The 24,284-nt window shown below is 41.8% G+C and overlaps 1 protein-coding gene across 2 annotated transcripts; it reads left to right on the top strand.

Moving 5' to 3' along the window:
• The first annotated feature begins 1,076 nt into the window (after positions 1-1,076).
• LOC129858495 (matrin-3-like) lies at positions 1,077-24,120 on the top strand. Of its 2 annotated transcripts, XM_055927767.1 has the most exons (19): positions 1,078-1,646; positions 11,092-12,021; positions 12,535-13,531; positions 13,755-13,816; positions 14,052-14,090; positions 14,178-14,254; positions 16,284-16,342; positions 16,439-16,555; positions 16,789-16,914; positions 17,057-17,182; positions 17,270-17,394; positions 17,604-18,990; positions 20,489-20,564; positions 20,685-20,728; positions 20,957-21,100; positions 21,221-21,351; positions 21,564-22,267; positions 23,288-23,409; positions 23,700-24,120. In XM_055927767.1, exons 3-19 carry the CDS (start codon positions 12,560-12,562, stop codon positions 23,730-23,732), a joined length of 4,344 nt encoding a protein of 1,447 aa, XP_055783742.1. In that variant the 5' UTR covers positions 1,078-1,646; positions 11,092-12,021; positions 12,535-12,559; the 3' UTR covers positions 23,733-24,120. The 2 variants fall into 2 exon arrangements, with proteins under 2 accessions (XP_055783740.1, XP_055783742.1); XM_055927765.1 differs by having other exon boundaries at positions 1,077-1,646; positions 23,288-24,120.
• The last annotated feature ends 164 nt before the right edge of the window (positions 24,121-24,284 follow it).

Raw genomic sequence — 24,284 nt, 5'->3', positions numbered from 1 at the left:
TCTACTGCTTTTTTTATTTCTAGAAAGAGTGCCATCTTACATGTAAAATGAACAGATAATTACAGCGATTCTGCAAAGGGAAGCGGGTCTAGAGTTGCCCTTAAGGGAAGCGGGTCTAGAGTTGCCTTTAAGGGAAGCAGGTCTAGAGTTGCCTTTAAGGGAAGCGGGTCTAGAGTTGCCTTTAAGGGAAGCGGGTCTGGAGTTGCCCTTAAGGGAAGCGGGTCTGGAGTTGCCCTTAAGGGAAGCGGGTCTGGAGTTGCCCTTAAGGGAAGCGGGTCTGGAGTTGCCCTTAAGGGAAGCGGGTCTGGAGTTGCCCTTAAGGGAAGCGGGTCTGGAGTTGCCCTTAAGGGAAGCGGGTCTGGAGTTGCCCTTAAGGGAAGCGGGTCTGGAGTTGCCCTTAAGGGAAGCGGGTCTGGAGTTGCCCTTAAGGGAAGCGGGTCTAGAGTTGCCCTTAAGGGAAGCGGGTCTGGAGTTGCCCTTAAAGGAAGAGATAAAACATAATTTACTCTCTGTAGTGACGGGGTAAACACTAGTGTTCTCCTTGAAGCCACCAGATGGCAGTGAATCCCAATTATGAAATAGTTGTTTGTTTCTGTAGTGTTTTCTACATGACTGTTTCTCCATACAGTTTGCAATTACACACAGTGCTGTAACACATTTTGTTGAAACTGTAAATATATCTATTTTTTTATATTAAAACAACAGTCTTGTATACTTGTCTTGGTTGAACATATCAAGGTATAAAACTAATATGGTGCATTGTATGTCTGCTGTCTAGATTTAGTGGGTTATTTCACTAAGAGGGGACTGTATCCCAGCCAGGAAATGGTGATTCATTGCAAGCTATGGCATGAAGACGTTGTGTAACTAAATGCATTTATGTAATGTACACAGAGATGGTGGGTGTGAGGTCTTGGACTTGATATGGTAGCCTACCCTCTGTATCACAGCTCCCACACATCAACCAGCACAAGACCATATTATCTTACCTGGGTGAATATGATGCCCTGCCAACCAAGTACAGTATACAGTCCGGTCCAAAGATGAGCCAAAAAGACTTTCAAATAAATCATACAAGTTCTGGGCTATATTGCATTTTCCTGTCCAATGATGCAAAACAAAAATTAATACAAATATTTTATACTAATACAATTGCTCAGAGAAATACATTTTGTTTAATAAGTGATATTTTTTTCCCCTTCAGATGTTTTCAATACCTCACCTATTGAGTATAATGGCACTGAGCCTTTTTTTCTAAAATGTATCAGATTGGAGAACACGGTGGGAGGGATCATAGACCGTTGATATCCTTCATCTGCGCTTAGGGACGGCCCTCTTCAAGTTCCGGAGAATGAGATGGCTATTGCAAAATGTTTATTTTATTTTGTGGTTGATTAACATTTCTTTGTGTGTTTTGATGTGTGCTTGGGGTTATTGTCTTGCTGGAAGTTTCACTATCTTTTTGAGAAAAAAAATATTTGTTTTACAAAATGTCTTTATTTTTCTTCAATTGTATTAGTATAAAGTAATACAATTTCCCAATTTTTTTGGAACAATCTAGCCCAGTATTTGTATTATTTATTTGATAGTCTTCTTTGCTGATCTTTATAAATGGTGTCATTAATGTTGGACCTGACTACTTGGCTGTAAGTATTCCATATGTATGTATGTAATGTGCACTTAGGTTTTCAGTCATGTCATCGTGAGTATGAGACGAGTGGTAAGCGTATACGTTCAAACTAAGCAGTTATCATGATGGGTGATTTGTTGTATGAGACAACAGTGGTAACAGGTTTGAATAAATGTGGGTTTTGATACTTATATAGGTGTCATAACCTGCCATGAAATAACACTGTCACAAGAGGTGTACTGTAAATAAGTAGGTCATGGGTGTTATGACATATTATGAGTGTGTTATGACGCTGGATATCAAGTAAAGTGTTACCACAACAGCTTATGTAGCTTGCTTCTGTGGCCTGCTGCCATAGCTGAGGAGGTGGGAGAACACACTGCTTGTTTAGATGGAAGCACAGCCTGTTCTTTCATACTGTTCTAAGAACATGCTGATGTTTCCAGAATGGAACAGTTCCTCCTGTCTGATGTTTACAGAATGGAACAGTTCCTCCTGTCTGATGTTTCTAGAATGGAACAGTTCCTCCTGTCTGATGTTTCCAGAATGGAACAGTTCCTGGTGTCTAAAGTTTCCAGAATGGAACAATTCCTGGTGTCTGATGTTTCCAGAACGGAACAGTTCCTCCTGTCTGATGTTTCCAGAATGGAACAGTTCCTGGTGTCTGATGTTTCCAGAATGGAACAGTTCCTGGTGTCTGATGTTTCCAGAATGGAACAGTTCCTGGTGTCTGATGTTTCCAGAATGGAACAGTTCCTGGTGTCTGATGTTTCCAGAATGGAACAGTTCCTGGTGTCTGATGTTTCCAGAATGGAACAGTTCCTGGTGTCTGATGTTTCCAGAATCGAACAGTTCCTTGTGTCTGTTGTTTCCAGAATGGAACAGTTCCTCCTGTCTGATGTTTCCAGAATGGAACAGTTCCTGGTGTCTGATGTTTCCAGAATGGAACAGTTCCTGGTGTCTGATGTTTCCAGAATGGAACAGTTTCTCCTGTCTGATGTTTCCAGAATGGAACAGTTCCTGGTGTCTGATGTTTCCAGAATGGAACAGTTCCTCCTGTCTGATGTTTCCAGAATGGAACAGTTCCTCCTGTCTGATGTTTCCAGAATGGAACAGTTCCTCCTGTCTGATGTTTCCAGAATGGAACAGTTCCTCCTGTCTGATGTTTCCAGAATGGAACAGTTCCTGGTGTCTGATGTTTCCAGAATGGAACAGTTCCTGGTGTCTGATGTTTCCAGAATGGAACAGTTCCTGGTGTCTGATGTTTCCAGAATGGAACAGTTCCTGGTGTCTGATGTTTCCAGAATGGAACAGTTCCTCCTGTCTGATGTTTCCAGAATGGAACAGTTCCTCCTGTCTGATATTTCCAGAATGGAACAGTTCCTCCTGTCTGATGTTTCCAGAATGGAACAGTTCCTCCTGTCTGATGTTTCCAGAATGGAACAGTTCCTCCTGTCTGATGTTTCCAGAATGGAACAGTTCCTGGTGTCTGATGTTTCCAGAATGGAACAGTTCCTGGTGTCTGGTGTTTCCAGAATGGAACAGTTCCTCCTGTCTGATGTTTCCAGAATGGAACAGATCCTCCTGTCTGATGTTTCCAGAATGGAACAGTTCCTGGTGTCTGATGTTTCCAGAATGGAACAGTTCCTCCTGTCTGATGTTTCCAGAATGGAACAGTTCCTCCTGTCTGATGTTTCCAGAATGGAACAGTTCCTCCTGTCTGATGTTTCCAGAATGGAACAGTTCCTCCTGTCTGATGTTTCCAGAATGGAACAGTTCCTCCTGTCTGATGTTTCCAGAATGGAACAGTTCCTCCTGTCTGATGTTTCCAGAATGGAACAGTTCCTCCTGTCTGATGTTTCCAGAATGGAACAGTTCCTCTTGTCTGATGTTTCCAGAATGGAACAGTTCCTCCTGTCTGATGTTTCCAGAATGGAACAGTTCCTCCTGTCTGATGTTTCCAGAATGGAACAGTTCCTGGTGTCTGATGTTTCCAGAATGGAACAGTTCCTCCTGTCTGATGTTTCCAGAATGGAACAGTTCCTCCTGTCTGATGTTTCCAGAATGGAACAGTTCCTCCTGTCTGATGTTTCCAGAATGGAACAGTTCCTCCTGTCTGATGTTTCCAGAATGGAACAGTTCCTGGTGTCTGATGTTTCCAGAATGGAACAGTTCCTCCTGTCTGATGTTTCCAGAATGGAACAGTTCCTGGTGTCTGATGTTTCCAGAATGGAACAGTTCCTCGTGTCTGATAACAAAGCAGACGGTGGGCGATGGAGGGTTGGAAAGAGAAAAAAAAACGAGTGTCTTGACATTGGGTCTGTGTGAGGCCAGTTACACTTCCTCTAGGGAATCACCATCTGTGACTAGAGATTAGACATGGTGTCAATTCCTCGTTCATCTTCCTCAGCCAAGACAGACACTGCCCAGCGAGAGCCGTCTCAGTGCCCAGATCAGGAGGCTTCGGACTTGGCTGGTGACAGCTGTCCTCTCCGTGCTCTGGTGCTTCTGAGCAGCGGGCTCCAGGATGTTTTCATTTTGCAGCTTCCTATTCCTAGTAGGGATGGAACAGGCTCCCCCTGGCCACTCCCTAATGTCATGTAGTTTGGGGTATCCTATATCTGTCACGTTGGTCAAAAACAAAGGATCTCAAATCTGCACATTAAAACAATGTAAGCAACTGTCAATCTCTAAATTCAAAGACTCAATCATGGACACTCTGAGAGTTGTGGCTGCTTTGTGTGATGTATTGTTGTCTCTACCTTCTTGCCCTTTGTGCTGTTGTCTGTGCCCAATAATGTTTGTGTCATGTTTTGTGCTGCTACCATGTTGTTGTTTTGCTACCATGCTGTGTTGTCATGTGTTGCTGCCATGCTATGTTGTTGTCTTAGGTCTCTCTTTATGTAGTGTTGTGTTGTCTCTCTTTTCATGATGAGTGTTTTGTTCTATATTTATATTGTATTTTTAATCCCAGGCCCCTGTCCCCACAGGAGGCCTTTTGGTAGGCCGTCATTGTAAATAAGAATTCGTTCTTAACTGACTTGCCTAGTTAAATAAAGGTTCAATTTTTTTTTAACTCTCTCCTTCCTGTCATGACAAATGCTTATGTTTCCTGTTGTACTTCCATTGTAAGATGCTTTTCAATTGTCAGCCATCATTAATCGAATGTTAATAAATTACTATTGTTGTTTTAATGTTTTAATACTATTGTTGTTTTAACAGTCCTAACCAATTTGCTGTGAAAGCCCCCTTAGAGGACAAAAGGGTTGATGTCTTTCAATTGATCTTCTAGGTCAATCACCATGCCACAATGAATCATTGTTGTAATGAAGGATTCATCTCTTTGAACGAGGAGCTCAGATCACAGAACATGACATCTGAATATGTATCATATGCATTGATCTACCATCTGCTACACCGATGTCCTTTTGGAAAAACACAAAAACATGTTGAATTAATAACGTCTGATCAACATTGTATCGGTTTCATTACGTAGCTACTGAACACTTTATATTAGTGTTGCAGAGAATATTAGAAATACTGTTCTGGAAGATAACTAGTAACCAAGCCCACATAACAGTTTGATCAATGACTTCACTAAATTTGAGAACCTCTTTATATACGTGGATGCCGTGATATCAAACTGTTTGTTAAAGATGAGCTGCCAGGGTAAATCAGATATCATTCCCTCAAGGTCTTATGTCTGATGAACAGGGCTAAGTCCAGACTTGTAATGTAAACATCACTAGCGAGGTCAGCAGGAGAGGCTTGCTACCTACCTCCGTGTCATCGTGATGGCCATAGCTATGAATGCTGATATGTCTATTACGAGGCTGTGCTGTCAGTTGTGGTGTGTTGACAGTGAAGGGTGATAGTAATTAGATCCCCCCCGTCCATTTGCTGCCGTCCAAATGAGTTACTCTGAATCTATGAAGGACCAATTCTCCAGTCTAGATGGATCGGGCATTGGGTTGGTTCTCCAGTCCAGATTGATTGGCAGTTGGTTGGTTCTCCAGTCCAGATGGATCGGCATTGGGTTGGTTCTCCAGTCTAGATGGATTGGCATTGGGTTGGTTCTCCAGTCCGGATGGATAGGCATTGGGTTGGTTCTCCAGTCTAGATGGATTGGCATTGGGTTGGTTCTCCAGTCCAGATTGATTGGCATTGGATTGGTTCTCCAGGCCAGATGGATTGGAATTGGGTTGGTTCTCCAGTCCAGATGGATTGGCATTGGGTTGGTTCTCCAGTCCAGATGGATTGGCATTGGTTTGTTCTCCAGTCTAGATGGATTGTCATTGGGTTGGTTCTCCAGTCCAGATGGATTGGCATTGGGTTGGTTCCCCAGTCTAGATGGATTGGCATTGGTTGGATCTCCAGTCTATATGGATTGGCATTGGGTTGGTTCTCCAGTCCAGATGGATTGACATTGGGTTGGTTCTCCAGTCCGGATGGATTGGCATTGGGTTGGTTCTCCAGTCCAGATGGATTTGCATTGGGTTGTTTCTTCAGTCCAGATGGATTGGCATTTGGTTGGTTCTCCAGTCCGGATGGATTTGCATTGGGTTGGTTCTCCAGTCTGGATGGATTGGCATTGGGTTGGTTCTCCAGTCTAGATGGATTGGCATTGGGTTGGTTCTCCAGTCTAGATGGATTGGCATTGGGTTGGTTCTCCAGTCCAGATGGATTGGCATTGTGTTGGTTCTCCAGTCTAGATGGATTGGCATTGGGTTGGTTCTCCAGTCCAGATTGATTGGCATTTGGTTGGTTCTCCAGTCCTGATGGATTGGCATTGGGTTGGTTCTCCAGTCCAGATGGATTGGCATTGGATTGTTTCTCCAGTCCAGATGGATTGGCATTGGGTTGGTTCTCCAGTCCAGATGGATTGGCATTGGGTTGGTTCTCCAGTCTAGGTGGATTGGCATTGGGTTGGTTCTCCAGTCCAGATGGATTGGCATTGTGTTGGTTCTCCAGTCTAGATGGATTGTCATTTGGTTGGTTCTTTAATTGATTGAGCACCTTTAATTTCAAGGTATTCGCAGATGTTATGTTCTCACTTAGGTAGAAGTCAAAATGCCTGATTTCTCTGCATAAAATATTTGAGGAAACAGTAGAAAGCAGAGACAGCTGTCAATCACGTCAATTGTTTCCTCAAACATGACCCTCCCACCATATTTTACCACAACCCACCGGGGTGAGGTCAGTTCCAGGTCAATTCTGGAATTGGAATTCCAATTCTAAAAAGCTTTTTAATTCGGAACATTTGTTATTGGATTTTGGTTTAATTTCTGAATTGACCTCAACCCTGCAACCCACTGAACACTGATAGTTGGGGTTGTGTAATATCCCCAAGCTTAGCCTTGAACGCCATGCTCTTCACAAGACGAGATTTGGAAGGATAGCCCCGCGAGACGACCCTCACCCTGATTCTCCATTTTCCCACTAGCTACTAATCATGATAAAGGATAGATGTGAGGGGAAAAAACATATTTTCTTCACTGAATTGAAATATAACTCACAGCCGCCAGCCTCCTCAACCCTTCCAAACACAAATGCTCTGCTCTCAAGATTAAAAAGAATTGATTCCAGTAATATGATTGGAAGAAAAACAGAATGACGTTTATACATTCTAAAAAGCTTTTAGGGGTTAGATAGATATTCATTTAGTTTATTTTGTGTAAACATTTGAATGAATTTAATGTACCAGGTGGTCTACATCAATCAGTACATCAGGTGCTGCTGCTCTCTGTTGATCATATATGCATAGTCACTTTAACTACACATTCATGTACATACTACCTCAATTGGGCTGACCAACTAGTGCTCCCACACAGTGGCTAACCGGGCTATCTGCATTGTGTCCCACCCACCACCCACCACCCGCCAACCCCTCTTTTACGCTACTGCTACTCTCTGTTCATCATGTATGCATAGACACTTTAACCATATCTACATGTACATACTACCTCAATCAGCCTGACTAACCGGTGTCTGTATGTAGCCTCGCTACTTTTATAGCCTCGCTACTGTATATAGCCTGTCTTTTTACTGTTTTATTTCTTTACCTACCTATTGTTCACCTAATACACCTTTTTTGCACTGTTGGTTAGAGCCTGTAAGTAAGCATTTCACTGTAAGGTTACATCTGTTGTATTTAGTGCACGTGACAAATAAACGTTGATTTGATTTGAGGTAGCAGGCATTCAAGATGGTGTGCCAGAAGATGTCTTTTATTGGATGGTGGTTGAGAATTTCTGTGTTTTTTACTAGAAACGGATGTTTTTACTGGTCTCTTGTTAGTTTTTGAAATTTTCAATGGAGATTCTCCATTGAGCGTCGTGCTTTTTAGTCCGGGAGTAGGCCTAATCTGGAGTTGGAAAACCGACCCTATGCTTCTTTAACAGCGGTATTACAGACATATCAACATTTCTGTATGTCGTTCTGTCAGTCCATTACACCAGTGAAAAGAACATCTGCTGCCTGCACTATAGTGGGCTATGGATTTTTCCGGGGGTTCGGGTTATGTCTGGAGGAGGTAGTGACAGTACAGCAACCTCTCTCTATACCACTATTGTTGTTTTCCTGCAAGAAAATAGGCCTAAGGATTTCTTATTTATTTTGATGAAATATGAAGGCTGAAACAAATTACTATGCTAATGCCTTTACTATGAGAAATTAATTCATTAAGCCACTTTCAACTGTCCGTCATTCAAAGCTGTAAAACAAAGAAGTCTGAAAAAAAATATATATATATTACGCAATACAGACACTAATCCATGTATAGTTTTCTAATGCTGGATTAGCTAGATGTTAAACTTCACAGCTTCTATTCCATCACATTACAGGGATTTTATATTTTAGTCTTATATAGAGAGTATTATGAGTATGATCTTATTTTCATGAGTAACTATTGGAAATTAAATTAAAAGGATCTGGCTTCTGGTTGAATTAATCTCCATATTAACATTTCATTATTGCAGCACCTTATCTGACTATCAAATCATTTCTGGGTAACAATTAAGTACCTTACTGTGATTGTTTTCAATTTAAATGGTAAAAAAAAAAAATATATATATATATAGCTTCTTAGCAAATAGCAATTTCTCAAGCAATCATTTTTCTAGGACTGTGTGGGAGGGGTCTGAGTGGGGAGGGGAAAACTGAAAACAGGCTGTTATTGGCAGAGAGGGAGGGAGGGATGGGGATGGAAGAGGGATGGAACTCTCTTACTTGCCGCCTTGATGATGTCACCAGGCAGGCCAGAACTCCATCCCTCCAAAACAGGCTGAAATATCAGACAGTCTTTTCAAACAGCTCTTACACTAAAAGGGCATTATCATAATTTTCACAGTATTATTACAACCTCAGTGTGGAAATATATATTTATATCTGAATAAGGTAAAATACTGGAAGAATATTAATACTGTATAAATCTCTCTTACACTGATAAAGTACCTTCTACATCAGACTGTAAGCAAGGGAGGATAGGCGGCCAGTAAATAGGTAGAAGATACACTATACAGCTGGATAGAAATGAGTAATACACATCTACAGTACATTACAAATACTGTTCGCTCATAATGAGAAGAATCTTCAAAATCATCCAAGAACAATTTAACTGTTTTTTTTCAAATCAAATGTTTTATTTGTTATGCTTTTTAATTTCCCAAATGTATGATGACTCAGTTCCATTGATGAGACAAGTCTACAGTGATTTGGTTCCATATAGATTATATGACATGCAGATAAGGAAACAAATATTTTAATAACTCATATTTTACATTCTCAATTTTATTATTTACGAAAATCCTCAAACGGAAATAATGAACAGCATTTTATTTCCCTTTTTATAACATCGATTCCCAGTCACATTGAAAAGTACAGCAACAGTGAGCCACATGGAGAATGTTCTAAAATAAAGCCTGACACAATGATTGATCCCAAAACAATTTCTCTCCATAGGGAACGATCAAAATATATTTTATTGCAAATATCAAAACATTGGAATGTATTTCAAGGTTTAGCGTTAAGTTTACCCTTTCACACTAGTGTTAGTTGTACATTCTCAGTCAGCAGATCGTATTACAACGGAATATATGGCTGAAAAGGCACACTATTCCCTATACACGCTCAGAAGAAAAGGTGCAACCTAGAACCTAAAAAGGTTTTACGTCTGTCCCCATAGGAGAACCCTTTGAAGAACCTTTTATAGTTCCAGGTAGAACCCTTTTGGTTCCAGGTAAAACTCTTTAGAGTTCCATGTAGAACCCATTTCACAGAGGGTTCTACCTGGAACCAAAAAGTGTTCTCCTACGGGGACAGCCAAAGAACCCTTTTGGAATCCTTTTTACTAAGAGTGTAGAGCCCTAATTTTGACCAGGAATAGGGTGCCATAGCACTAGCAGGCAGTGGCCATTTTCACAAGACTGGAGTGCATGCCCCACTGCATGGTGGGATTCTTCCTGTGCATAGTGCTTTGTTTCACACCTCTTTTCGGCAGGACAACAACGTGGCTAGTTATGAGTTAAAAAATAGCTTCAAGGTGTTAAGCAACATGACAGAGATGTTACAGCAATCCAGTCATTCAAATAAAAGTCACACATCAATCTCAATAACTTCTACCGTTTGACAGACAATAAAGTTGAACGGAGTGAACTATTTGACAGGTTTAATCTGAAACAGGATGTGTGATCTAATCTTAAACCCTGACCACACTAGAAATCTCCCCATATCATTGCGTGAAAAAAAAATCTAAACATCTTTCTCAGACTAATTATACATTTTATTGTATTATTATTATTATTATTTTTTACATTTTATTGTATATATCATATAATAATCACTTATTTTTTTTTAAATATCACCATACCCATGTTGATCGTTTTGACATGAACATGATGTCAGGTAAAACAGTCATTCCGTCTTTGGACAAAGTATGTGTTTCTGAGGCTTTAAAATATATATATTTTTTTTTGTTTTAACCTTTATTTAACTAGGCAAGTCAATTAAGAACAAATTCTTATTTACAATGACAGCCAAACCCGGATGACACTGGGCCAATTGTGCGCCGCCCTATGGGACTCCCAATCACGGCCGGATGTGATACAGACTGAGGCTGGCCTAGTCCCAGATATATATGTGCTATCTTGTTCTAGTTTCAAGTTTTATTAGTCGTATGTACGGGATACACAAGGGATACACCCTCCAATGAAATGCTTACTTGCAGGTTCCTTGTCGACAATGCAACAACAATAATAAATAATAAAAGATAAGAATATGAACAGAAAGTAAATGGCTCAGTAGAATAAAATAAACATTTTAGCATAAGTATAAAGTATGATTTTTGTCAAGATGGCACAGGCTGGAACATACTGTACAAATAGTCGGCCTATGACATCACCATTTGTTTGGGTTGAATAATCTCTGTAAACTTTTCATTTTCCCTCATGTTTTTTTCTCTTTAGGTTAACAGCAATTTGAACCCTGAAGCGCAAGAATTTGTACCAGGATTGAAGCACTGAGACTAGTCTTCTGATGAACAAGTTATCTGTCCACACTGAAGCCAGCGTAGGAAGATCTGTTTGAGTTTTGTTAATCTGTTGCACTTAATGTGTTGCCAAAGTTTTCCAGCTAGCCCTGCATGGTTAACGTTTTGAATAATGTTGTGTATATAAATCATATGTTTTTTTGTAACTCTTCTGAATGTTAAAACAGGGTAGGAGCCAGAAGACCTTTTATTTCCTTTTTGAATATTATAGGCCTATGTTATGTAAGTAGTTCTAACATACCTCCCCCATCAAATAATAATTTTCTGTTCAATCAAAATTATTGGTTCATTTAAAAATCAGAAGACATTTTTCATTAGATCTTGGTTTGCATTATGAATTCCTTTTATTGAAATGCAGATTGTAAATAGTCCGGGTGGCCATTTGATTAATTGTTCAGCAGTCTTATGGCTTGTGGGTAGAAGCTGTTAAAGGAGCCTTTTATTTTCATTGCTCCTCTACTTCCTGCCATTATCGTTCAGAGCCTGGTGCTTGATATCCTACTGCCATGTAGATGTTGACTTTAGATTTTTTTTAAATGCACATAAAAAGTAAAACTACTGTATAAAAATGTACCAAAAGTATTGCACAAACATACAAAAAAACATATATATTTTTTTCTTAAAGTATTTGAAAATAAATATTGATGGATGGACTATATATTTGTGATTTCACAAAAAAATAAACATGGCTCCCTCATAAATGTATACTCTTGAATACCCTGTTTTCATATAGTAAACAAACCGCAATCGACTTTTACTTTGTACAAAATTATTGTAGTTTACCTTTCACTTCCGGTTCCGGTTTAGACGCCAGTGAAGCGCGCTAGCTCCTTCGCTACAGGTTACGGTAAGATACTTAATGAATAAAGTTGCATACCGATATTTATGTCAAGTCTTTATATGTATTCACTAATTATCTTCAGCTTTCAAAAATTGCTGGTTTGTACGATAGCTAGTTATCGAGCTAACCTGAGATGAAGTTAGCTTGCTTACGTCAACGTTAGCTTTGCTAGTTCAGCCAGTGTCAGTTTCGTTTTAGTAAATTTATCCTATTCATTTCGATGGTCTCTACGATATCTATCTAGCTATCTATGTCATTTTTATCACTTGCACGAGCAACCCTTTCAGGCCTATGGTTTGGCTCCATGTCAGGGCTAACTAACGCTCGTTCAGCCAGCATTTGCCAGATGACGTTAGCTAGCATGACGGTTCGGACAAGGCCTGCTGGTTATCGCCAGCATGTCACCTACAAGGAATCAGCCAAGATAGACCCCGCCCCCAAGTTTCCTGATATTGAATCCATATTCCCCTAGATTACTTCTTTGACCCCTCATCTCTTCACTGGCAACTTTCTTTACAGAGATTTGATACGTTTACGTTCCAGCATGTCTCACAACTACTCCTACAGAGGACCAACACCAGCTACAGATCTAAGAGCCAGCGCTTTTGACTCTCCAGATCACCTGCACCCTGGAGACCACGGTCACAATGTTTACAGATCGTCCCAGGAGCCACCGTCTCATTCCACAATACCATCCTACCCATCCTCCTCATCCAGAGCCTCCGCTGCCAACGAGTCCCCTTACTCCTTCTCACTACGCCAGTCAGACCCTTACTCTTCCTCTCTAAGTCGGTCAGACCAAATTCTGACCCTCCTGAGCAGCTGTGGGCTCGAGCCCAAAGACTTGTCTCTACTAGCCGAGATGCCTGAGGAGCTCATCACTGTGGAGAACCTACCACGTCTGCTCCTGGAGATCAGAAAGAAGAGGGCGACACAGCAGCCACCATATCTAGCTATGATCTCTTACCCCCCTGCTGCCACATCTCGGCCCCCCACTGCTACCCCTCCTCCAGGCCGTGCGTGGGAGCAGGGTGACCAGAGTCGTTCTCAGCCATTAGACTACCCATTGGACCCCCACCACGCTCTTCCCCCTTCCCAACTCCTTCCCACAGAACAGGCTGAGCCCTGGCAACTAGATCGTCATGGCAACCCAATGCAGTACACACGCTCTCGCCTAGAACCTGTGCCTGTCCGAGTTGTGGACTACCATTATGGTAAAGAAACTCCCAGAAGTTACCAAACTCCTAGGTCCACTTACAGCACGGCCCAAGGAGGAAGCAGCAACAGCTGGAAACCCCCCAACTCATCCCAACCAGCAGTAGATTACAGGTACCCACCACCACCAGCTACAAACTACAGACCACGCCCAGACCAAGATGTCCCAGTTGTCACAATCAAGATGGCCACCTCTGGCAACACTCCCACCAAGAAGGCTGCTCTTGACTTCCACGGAGAAATCCCCCAAACGTTTCCTTATTCGTGCTGTCTCTGCGATATTACTGTGCTCTCTGAAAAGGTAAGTAGCTTACTCCTCTTATTTCTGTTGAATCTGCATTATCTGGGTCTCAGGTAGGTTCATGTGTGTGTGAAAGGGTCCAACGTGTATGAATCTTAAGCCTATTTGTGCCACTAATAATACACAGTTACTGCTACGTATGTTAGAATACAGGCTATGCATTATCTTAAATATGAACAATCAGTGAGTACTTATTTTTTTGTCATTTTTGTTGTTGTTGCAGTTCTGGTTCACACACATCAATGGAACTCAACATGCAGACGGACAGCTCACACTTCTTCAAATGTGAGTAATCACATACTCAATATGTTTTTCCAGTTCTCCACTCAACAGCATGACACAAGCATTTTGCTATATATCTGCTAAATATGTGTATGTGGCCAATACATTTGATGACGTTTTGAACTCTTACTGTCAATATTGATATTGTAATAGGCCTAGCTTAAATCGATTAAGTTCCTAAATTGTTCAGATTTTTAAAAAATCATTCCATCTCTTCTTCCTGTGCCTACGTTTTTAGGTATCCTGAATGGGATTGCCAGATGCAGACCGCCAGAAGGTAAGTGAATATCTCTCTGTCTCTGTGTGTGTGTGCTTGGTATTAATGTAGCATAGATCTTAACTACAATCCTTTTAATCCCTTTAGTGGTGACGACCACACAGACAGACCAAGGGTTGAAGAGAAGACTGGTGGACCTTCCCATAGGTCTATTAACTACTTAGGTAAACTAACTGCATTAGCTTGCCTCTACATAATACATTGCCTTCAGAAAGTATTCATAACCCTTGACTTATTCTACATTTTGTTGTTACAGCCTGAATTCAAAATGGATTAAATATATTTTGTTCTCTCGCGCCCATCTACACACAATACCCCATAATGACAAAGTGAAAACATGTTTTTTGAAATTGTTGCAAATGATTTAAGTCAACTGTAACTAGGCCACTCAGGAACATTCAATGTCATCTTGGTAAGCAACTCCAGTGTATATTTGGCCTTGAGTTGTAGGTTATTGTCTTGCTGAAAGGCGAATTTGTTTCCCAGTGTCGGTTGGAAAACAGACTGAACCAGGTTTTCCTCTAGGATTTTTCCTGCGCTTTGCTCTATTCTGTTTCATTTTATCCTAAAAAACTCCCTAGTACTTGTCGATGACGAGCACACCCATAACATGATGTAGAAATACCATGCTTGAAAATATTAAGAGTTGGTACTCAGTGAGGTGTTGTGTTGGTGATGCCCCAAACATAATGCTTTGTATTCAGGACATAAAGTAAACATTTTGGCCATCTTTTTAGCAGTTTTACTTTATTGTAAACCGGATGCATGTTTGGAATATTTTTATTCTGTACAAGCTTCCTTCTTTTCACTCTGTCATTTAGGTTAGTAGGTAGCCTAGTGGTTAGAGCATTGGGACAGTAACGGAAAAGTTGCTGGATCGAATCCCTGAGCTGACAAGGTTAAAGTCTGTTGTTCTGCCCCTGAGCAAGGCAGTTAACCCACTGTTCCCCGGGCGCCAAAGACATGGATGTTGATTTAAGGCAGCCCCCCTCCGTACCTCTCTGATTCAGAGGGGTTGGGTTAAATGCGGAAGACACATTTCAGTTGAAGGCATTCAGTTGTACAGCTGACTAGGTATCCCCCCTTTTCCCTTTAGTATTGTGGCTTAACTACAAAGTTGTTGATCCTCAGTTTTCTCCAATCACAGCCATTAAACTCTGTAACTGTTTTAAAGTTACCATTCACCTCATGGTGAAATCCCTGAGAGGTTTCCTTCCTCTCCGGCAACTGAGTTAGGAAGGACACCTGTATCTTTGTAGTGACTGGGTGTATTGACACACCATCCAAAGTGTAATTAATAACTTCTCCATGCTCAAAGCGATATTCAATGTCTGCTTTATTTTATTTTTACCCATCTACCAATACGTGCCATTCTTTGTGAGGCATTGGAAAACCTCCCTGGTCTTTGTGGCTGAATCTGTGTTTGAAGTTCAATGCTCGACTGAGGGACCTTACAGATCATTGTATGTGTGGGGTACAGAGATGAGGTAGTCATTCAAAAATAATATTAAACACTAGTATTGAACACAGAATGAGTCCTTGCAACTTGTTAAAGACATTTTTAATCCTGAACTTATTAAGGCTTGCCATAACAAGGTGGTTGAATACATATTGGCATTTCAGCTTTTCATTTTTCATTAATTTGTTAACATTTCTCAGAACATAATTCCACTTTTACATTATGTGTGCAGGCCAGTGACACAAAATCTCAATTTAATCCATTTTATATTCAGGCTGAAACACAACAATGTGAAATAAGTCAAGGGGTGTGAATACTTCCTGTATTATTCCTGTATTACTTCCTGTCCATTTTATCAGACACTTTTATCAAGCATACATTTTGGTATTTCGAATTTTAAATATTATTTTATTTTACCTTTATTTAACTAGGCAAGTCAGTTAAGAACAAATTCTTATTTTCAATGACGGCCTAGGAACAGTGGGTTAACTGCCTTGTTCAGGGGCAGAACGACAGATTTTGTCCTTGTCAGTTCGGGGATTCGATCTTGCAACCTTTTGGTTACAAGTCCAACGCTCTAACCGCTAGGCTACTTGCCGCCCCAGAACTCTGGTGTTGGTAGCGCCATGTTCTACAAACAGCCACACAGGACCATTTGCTTTGACGGTATATGTCTGATTTATTCATATAACATATTAACGTGTCAGTAACTTACCTTTTATATTGTCCTGTAGGTAAACCGTCAAGTAGCTGCTCTAGAAAAAACGTAGACACTAAGACAAAGGTTACAAAGGTATTGTTGTTCTTCCTGTTGTTCTGGTTTATTACTATCTAGTTTCCCCCTTTTTTTAGTTTTCACATTGTCTGTTTACTTGCCATAATTTTCTAGGGGAGTGGCAAAGTGGTTTGTGCCAAATTTACCGCCCGGTGTCTCAACGAAGATGGTTTGAAGGACCTGATTAAACCGTTTGGTGAAGTTGTGAAAGTCATCATGTTCCCTGCTTTGGTAAGAAGACTAGTAGCCTATTCATTCTGCCATCTATTCAAATACCTAATATATGTGTTTTCAATTCCTATGAAATGGGTCAAAAGTCTTGTATTGACTGAATAATAATTGAGAAAATCTTATATTCATCATCATGTAAGTATAGAAATAGAATCGCCACCCATATTGACTACAATAGGGATATCCATTCTAGTTATAATGTTTTCATGGTTCTTGTAATGCTGCATCTTCAGGCGTTTGTGGAGTTGGAGTCAACGGACCAGGCCGCCGATATTGTGACATACTACCTCAGTAACCCAGTGATGGTGAAAGGAGGACAAGTCACCTTCTCTGTCTCGTCAACATTTAATTTCCTGCAGGTACATTTTTACAAGATTAATTAATTTACTAACTCTTTGTTAAATTTGGTTGAAGGGGTAATTGAAGATTTTTCCCTAAAACAACCACACACGCACACAGTATTATTCAATGAGTTAAATAAATCCATTTACGTCCATATAGAGTTCCCGGGTGTTGAGTTTTTCCCCTGTGCCTCCTGGTAAAGAGTCTGCCGCGTGGAAAAGAGAGTTACTGGCCGTAGCGGAAGGATTTGGACCTGTGGCGCACTCTCTATTCTTACCTACGCAGGTATTAAACAGCATATTGCTTTGAAATTTTTAGGGGTCTTTGTTATAGTATACTACAATTTGCTTACCGTGTATTCTGTCCTCTTAGGCATTTGTGGAAATGACGAATGCACTGGATGCACAGAAGCTTGTTGGACACCATACGTCCAAACACCTGAAAATAGATGAGATACATATTAAAGTGGCCTTCTCATCAGAGTATGATACACTTCGGTAAGTTGATGCGTCCCCTGTTGTGCTATTACCTTTTGTTTTGCATGTAAACATGCATTAATTATGGCTTCTGAATTCAGATTGTCAGACACTGTCACTGTTATAACCACTGTATTAAAGGAGAAATAGTTAATTTAGACTCTGTAAAATCCAGAAAACATGGAAATAAAAGTGTTGTCTGTAAACCTTTTTTCCATCACATCATGCAGGACCATGTCTGAGAGGAAGTCTTCAGACAGGAAGTCTCCAGACAGGAGCAGGAAGTCTGAAGACAGATCTAAGAGGAAGAGAACCCCAAGCCCCAGAAGGCGGTCCCTCAGCCCCAGGAGAGATTCACCAACCTCCTCAAAAAGGAGGAGGAGTAGAGAGAGGGATAGCGACCGTCACAAAGAACGAGTGAAATCAAACAGTGGGGGTAAAAGCAGGCCAAAGTCCCCCAGAAAACAGAGCTCCAGTCGGCCCTCCAGAAGCCCTCGCAGGCCAAGGTCCCCCAGCAAACAGAGCTCCAGTCGGTCCTCCAGAAGCCCTCGCAGGCCAAGGTCCCCCAGCAAACAGAGCTCCAGTCGGTCCTCCAGAAGCCCTCGCAGGCCAAGGTCCCCCAGCAAACAGAGCTCCAGTCGGTCCTCCAGAAGCCCTCGCAGGCCAAGGTCCCCCAGCAAACAGAGCTCCAGTCGGTCCTCCAGAAGCCCTCGCAGGCCAAGGTCCCCCAGCAAACAGAGCTCCAGTCAGTCCTCCAGAAGCCCTCACTCCCATAGTAAAGAGCGGGTGTCCAGTGAGAAGGTATCCCCCATTTCCACATCCACTCGCTCACAACCTCCCATCAAGAATAAGGCCACATCCCAGTCCTCCACTGTGATGGAGAAGTCCAAAAAGGCTGTCGACACGATTGACCAGAGCAAGCAAGAAACTGAGACCCAGGACAGCCAGGAGGATGGAGCCATGGAGGCCTGTGAAATGGACAGTGACATCGAGGGGATGGCCGTGTATGGGGAGGATGGGGAGGAGAACTCTGACATGGGAGAGGAGGGAGAGGTAGAGGAGGAAGAGGAACCGCAGGAGAGTGCTGAGGACTTGATCCAGGAGTTTAAAGAACTATGTGAGCCCAGGCAGAAAGCAACCTCTGGGACTGTAGATGATGCTCCTACAGAAGAGCTATCAGCTACCGGGTCAGAACAGGGGAAAGAGCTCTCAGTTACTGGGTCAGAACAGAGGAAAGAGCTCTCAGTTACAGGGTCAGAACAGGGGAAAGAGCTCTCAGCTACCGGGTCAGAACAGGGGAAAGAGCTCTCAGCTACCGGGTCAGAACAGGGGAAAGAGCTCTCAGTTACCGGGTCAGAACAGGGGAAAGAGCTCTCAGCTACCGGGTCAGAACAGGGGAAAGAGCTCTCAGCTACCGGGTCAGAACAGGGGAAAGAGCTCTCAGCTACCGGGTCAGAACAGGGGAAAGAGCTCTCAGCTACCGGGTCAGAACAGGGGAAAGAGCTCTCAGCTACCGGGTCAGAACAGGGGAAAGAGCTCTCAGCTACCGGGTCAGAACAGGGGAAAGAGATAGATGTTGAAGACCAGAAAGGAGATACTTCATACATTGATGATGAGGTAAAGTACATGTCGGTCTTTAACATGTAGTTAGTTCATCTATACATGCTCTGTCAGGTCTTTAACGTGTAGTTCATCTATACATGCTCTGTCAGGTCTTTAACGTGTAGTTCATCTATACATGCTCTGTCAGGTCTTTAACGTGTAGTTCATCTATACATGCTCTGTCAGGTCTTAAACGTGTAGTTCATCTATACATGCTCTGTCAGGTCTTTAACGTGTAGTTCATCTATACATGCTCTGTCAGGTCTTTAACGTGTAGTTCATCTATACATGCTCTGTCAGGTCTTAAACGTGTAGTTCATCTATACATGCTCTGTCAGGTCTTTAACGTGTAGTTCATCTATACATGCTCTGTCAGGTCTTTAACGTGTAGTTCATCTATACATGCTCTGTCAGGTCTTAAACGTGTAGTTCATCTATACATGCTCTGTCAGGTCTTAAACGTGTAGTTCATCTATACATGCTCTGTCAGGTCTTTAACGTGTAGTTCATCTATACATGCTCTGTCAGGTCTTTAACGTGTAGTTCATCTATACATGCTCTGTCAGGTCTTTAACGTGTAGTTCATCTATACATGCTCTGGCAGGTCTTTAACGTGTAGTTCATCTATACATGCTCTGTCAGGTCTTTAACGTGTAGTTCATCTATACATGCTCTGTCAGGTCTTTAACGTGTAGTTCATCTATACATGCTCTGTCAGGTCTTTAACGTGTAGTTCATCTATACATGCTCTGTCAGGTCTTTAACGTGTAGTTCATCTATACATGCTCTGTCAGGTCTTTAACGTGTAGTTCATCTATACATGCTCTGTCTGGTCTTAAACGTGTAGTTTATCTATACATGCTCTGTCAGGTCTTAAACGTGTAGTTCATCTATACATGCTCTGTCAGGTCTTTAACGTGTAGTTCATCTATACATGCTCTGTCAGGTCTTTAACGTGTAGTTCATCTATACATGCTCTGTCAGGTCTTTAACGTGTAGTTCATCTATACATGCTCTGTCAGGTCTTTAACGTGTAGTTCATCTATACATGCTCTGGCAGGTCTTTAACGTGTAGTTCATCTATACATGCTCTGGCAGGTCTTTAACGTGTAGTTCATCTATACATGCTCTGGCAGGTCTTTAACGTGTAGTTCATCTATACATGCTCTGTCAGGTCTTTAACGTGTAGTTCATCTATACATGCTCTGGCAGGTCTTTAACGTGTAGTTCATCTATACATGCTCTGGCAGGTCTTTAACGTGTAGTTCATCTATACATGCTCTGGCAGGTCTTTAACGTGTAGTTCATCTATACATGCTCTGGCAGGTCTTTAACGTGTAGTTCATCTATACATGCTCTGGCAGGTCTTTAACGTGTAGTTCATCTATACATGCTCTGGCAGGTTTTTAACGTGTAGTTCATCTATTTAACAAGTCAAATTGAAAAAAGACAAGTAACATAGTTCCAATATGTAAAATACAAGGTGTCATGTTTTGATGTTTGTTCCCCTCAGCCTGATTTCCCAGAGGACCTTGAGAATCTTATTACATTGGATGAGCTGGAGGAGGATTCCTCAGGTGATAACCAAGGTGACTTATTACTCAACCCCTAGCAACCCGACCACAGATTCCATTCAAACTTCAGCACTTTTAAAGAAAGAGTAGCATTGTTATAAAGGTCATTGATTGTATGTTTATCTTACATTGCAGATAACCAGTCAACAGATGAGATCAAGAGCAGATCCAAGAGCAAGGTGAGCAAATGTGTATATATTTTTTAATTATTGTTTCTGATGTGTTCTGTGAGTCAGTACTGGTCATCTGTTTAGAATTGTTCATTCAACTGGGGAAGATTGGTTTTAAGCAATATGTCAGTCTAACACCATATATACGATCTGGGTTGAGTGGGTTCGTTGCAGCTTTAGTTAACTATTGTCAATAAGGTTTGTTACAACCACACCTGTAAAATATTTTCATTTCAGCCCTCAGGACGTGATCAGACACCTGGTAGAGTGATCTACGTCAAAAACCTTCCCAGAAGCTTCTATACGGATAGTGACTTCCTGAAGATTGTTAAAGGCTTTGGGAGAGTGCACCGCTATTTGCTCCTTCGCAACGGTGAAGAGGTATTTTCCAAACAGAAGGAAATCTAAAATGGAGTCGATCCTAATGATGTACTACAAGTCTGATCGTATTTGTTGTTTCAGTAACCATGGTCTCTCTCCTCTCTCTCATCTCTCTCTCAGGGCTTCATTGAGATGGAGAGGTCTTCTGATGCGACAAAGGCTTTAAGAGAGCTGCGTTATAATGGTTGTAAATTATACGGCCAGAAGTTGATCATCCTGCGGTCTCAGAAATACAAAAGACTAACAACAGGGTTGGTGCTGCTCTGCTAAACAGACGTATAACACACTCAGTCCCATTCCATGTGGGAGCCACTGATAATTGATGTTTCTCTGTCTCTTCTGATAAAACATAATCAGACAGGGATATTTTCTATGTGCAGTGATTTCTGCCTATCTATCTTAAGGTAAACGTTTCTAAACTTATATAATTCTGGACTAAAAAGGAATTGTCTTATTTTGTCAGGTGGAAGCCTGAATCTGATTCTAAAAGTGATCGTAAGAAAGATCACTTGAGTACTAGAAGCCGTAGCAGGATAAGGAGTGGACGGACCAGCAGTCACTCAAAGTCAGTGGCTAAGGACGACAAGACAACAGAGAAGGACGGCAAGACAACAGAGAAGGACGACAAGACAACAGAGAAGGACGACAAGACAACAGAGAAGGACGACAAGACAACAGAGAAGGACGACAAGACAACAGAGAAGGGCGAGGAGACAACGGAGAAGGGCGAGGAGACAATGGAGAAGGGCGAGGAGACAATGGAGAAGGACGAGGAGACAATGGAGAAGGGCGAGGAGACAATGGAGAAGGGCGAGGAGACAATGGAGAAGAACGAGGAGACAATGGAGAAGAACGAGGAGACAATGGAGAAGGACGAGGAGACAATGGAGAAGGACGAGGAGACAAAAGAGAAGACATTACGACAAGTACGCTCCAAGCCAGCCCAACACTGTGACAAGGAGGACATAGGAGCGTCTGAAGGGAATATTGACAAATCCTCCAACGGTGAAAACCAAAAGGATGCCCCTGTCTCTGCTGCTGAGAAAGAGAAGCTGGCCTGTAGCAACGAGGATAATGCAGAAACCAAGATGGAGGATAATGTGGAAACGGGACCAGATTCCATGAAGACTGGTATGGAGTCATCGTTCCAGGCCAACAACCCAGTAGGTAAGTGTTTGGATGTGATTTATAGCCTCACTGCACTCACGTTAGCTTGGTCCCAGATTTGTTGTCTCTTTCTATAGCCTGGTCCCAGATCTGCTGTCTCTTTCTATAGCCTGGTCCCAGATCTGCTGTCTCTTTCTATAGCCTGGTCCCAGATCTGCTGTCTCTTTCTATAGCCTGGTCCCAGATCTGCTGTCTCTTTCTATAGCCTGGTCCCAGATCTGCTGTCTCTTTCTATAGCCTGGTCCCAGATCTGCTGTCTCTTTCTATAGCCTGGTCCCAGATCTGCTGTCTCTTTCTATAGCCTGGTCCCAGATCTGCTGTCTCTTTCTATAGCCTGGTCCCAGATCTGCTGTCTCTTTCTATAGCCTGGTCCCAGATCTGCTGTCTCTTTCTATAGCCTGGTCCCAGATCTGCTGTCTCTTTCTATAGCCTGGTCCCAGATCTGCTGTCTCTTTCTATAACCTGGTCCCAGATCTGCTGTCTCTTTCTATAGCCTGGTCCCAGATCTGCTGTCTCTTTCTATAGCCTGGTCCCAGATCTGCTGTCTCTTTCTATAACCTGGTCCCAGATCTGCTGTCTCTTTCTATAACCTGGTCTCAGATCTGTTGTCTTCTTCTATAGCCTGGTCCCAGATCGGCTGTCTCTTTCTATAACCTGGTCTCAGATCTGTTGTCTTCTTCTATAGCCTGGTCCCCGATCTGTTGTCTCTTTCTATAGCCTGGTCCCAGATCTGCTGTCTCTTTCTATAACCTGGTCCCAGATCTGTTTGTGCTCTTGTCAACTCCATGACAATTCTATAAGGAGTAGGCAAGAGAGCACAATAAGACTGGCACCCAGGCTACTGCCATGTCTCCTTTCAAGAAAATTAACAAAATTACCTTTTTAGACTTCATCGCTGAAACAACTATTTTAATTTGTTTGCTTTGAAAACACTACCAAGTCTTGCAGCAATGAACTGTAGTAAAGAGGCATTGTCTTTTATGAAGTACAGTACTATGTTTTCTAATGCGTTTGTTACAGGAAGAGAATTCATTAAACCTGTCATGGGCTACTTCTGCGACCTGTGTCAAGTCATCTATGTCAATGAGGACGAAGCAAAGAACCAACACTGCAGCAGCCTCTGTCACTATCTGAAGGTTATGGTAAAGCACCAGAATCCTGTTAAATCTCATCACAATTATCTCACTTGAGTTTTCTTTGTTTCTATACTTATGGTAAAGAAGCAATGGTTGGCCGTTCTTTTATAGTCCCTATTACCAAATAATGTAAGTCACAGGTGTGTAGGTTTGAAAAAGGAGGATCGTGGAGGGGATAGGTCGCGGATATCAATTCTTTACATTATTCAACCAACATTTCTGTGCAGTTATTTGCTGTGTACATTACATGTTTACCTGGACGATTACTGAGCTGTATGATTTGTGTTGTCTCACAGGAACATTCAGGTAAAGACACAGCCTCTAGCTAAAGAGATGTCCCATCTCTGGAGGAAGTTGACAAGATGACAGTTTTAGGCCCAATTTGACAGGAAGTGTACAAGTGCACACTTCCGGAGGAGTGTGGAGAATCTGGATTTTTCTTTATATTGCACTCAAGAAGAACGGCACGGGTTTACCTAATCCACGAGAGGCTCTCTGTGAAACTCATCCTAGAACAATAAATGAGATTGCAGATTACGTTAATCTGTATTGGTTTATATGAACAAATGTTCAGCACCTACCTACATATATTGTTATGTTTGTGTTAAAATATCTCAGATCTACTTTCTGTAACGTGAATTGTTTGTTCGGTTTTCCCATGTTGTTTGAATTTGAACTGCATTTTAAACGATTGTTAATAAATGTGTTTAATTATTGCATTTTTGTAATTTAACATTCTTCAAGCAAGATAACATCACCGCCTTCTAGTTTGCTCTAGGTTCAGGATTATAATTAATGAGGTATATAAACCCTGGATGACTGACGCTATATATTGGCCAATGAAAGGCTTTGAAGCCACCGGTCGGCCATATTGGCACTCG

This window comes from Salvelinus fontinalis, chromosome 6 (genome assembly GCF_029448725.1).
Source record: "Salvelinus fontinalis isolate EN_2023a chromosome 6, ASM2944872v1, whole genome shotgun sequence".
In the NCBI taxonomy this organism is placed as follows: domain Eukaryota; kingdom Metazoa; phylum Chordata; class Actinopteri; order Salmoniformes; family Salmonidae; genus Salvelinus; species Salvelinus fontinalis.
Note: the sequence above shows the minus strand (reverse complement) of the source record. Positions and strands in the feature narration are given on the sequence as shown.

Bases quoted from the DNA above. Each gene is read 5' to 3' on its own strand.
- LOC129858495 (XM_055927765.1), top strand. From the start codon at position 12,560: ATGTCTCACAACTACTCCTACAGAGGACCAACACCAGCTACAGATCTA. The intron at 13,817-14,051 runs GTGAGTAATCAC...CTACGTTTTTAG, and splicing joins CAGCTCACACTTCTTCAAAT to GTATCCTGAATGGGATTGCC. The intron at 14,091-14,177 runs GTAAGTGAATAT...TAATCCCTTTAG, and splicing joins CAGATGCAGACCGCCAGAAG to TGGTGACGACCACACAGACA.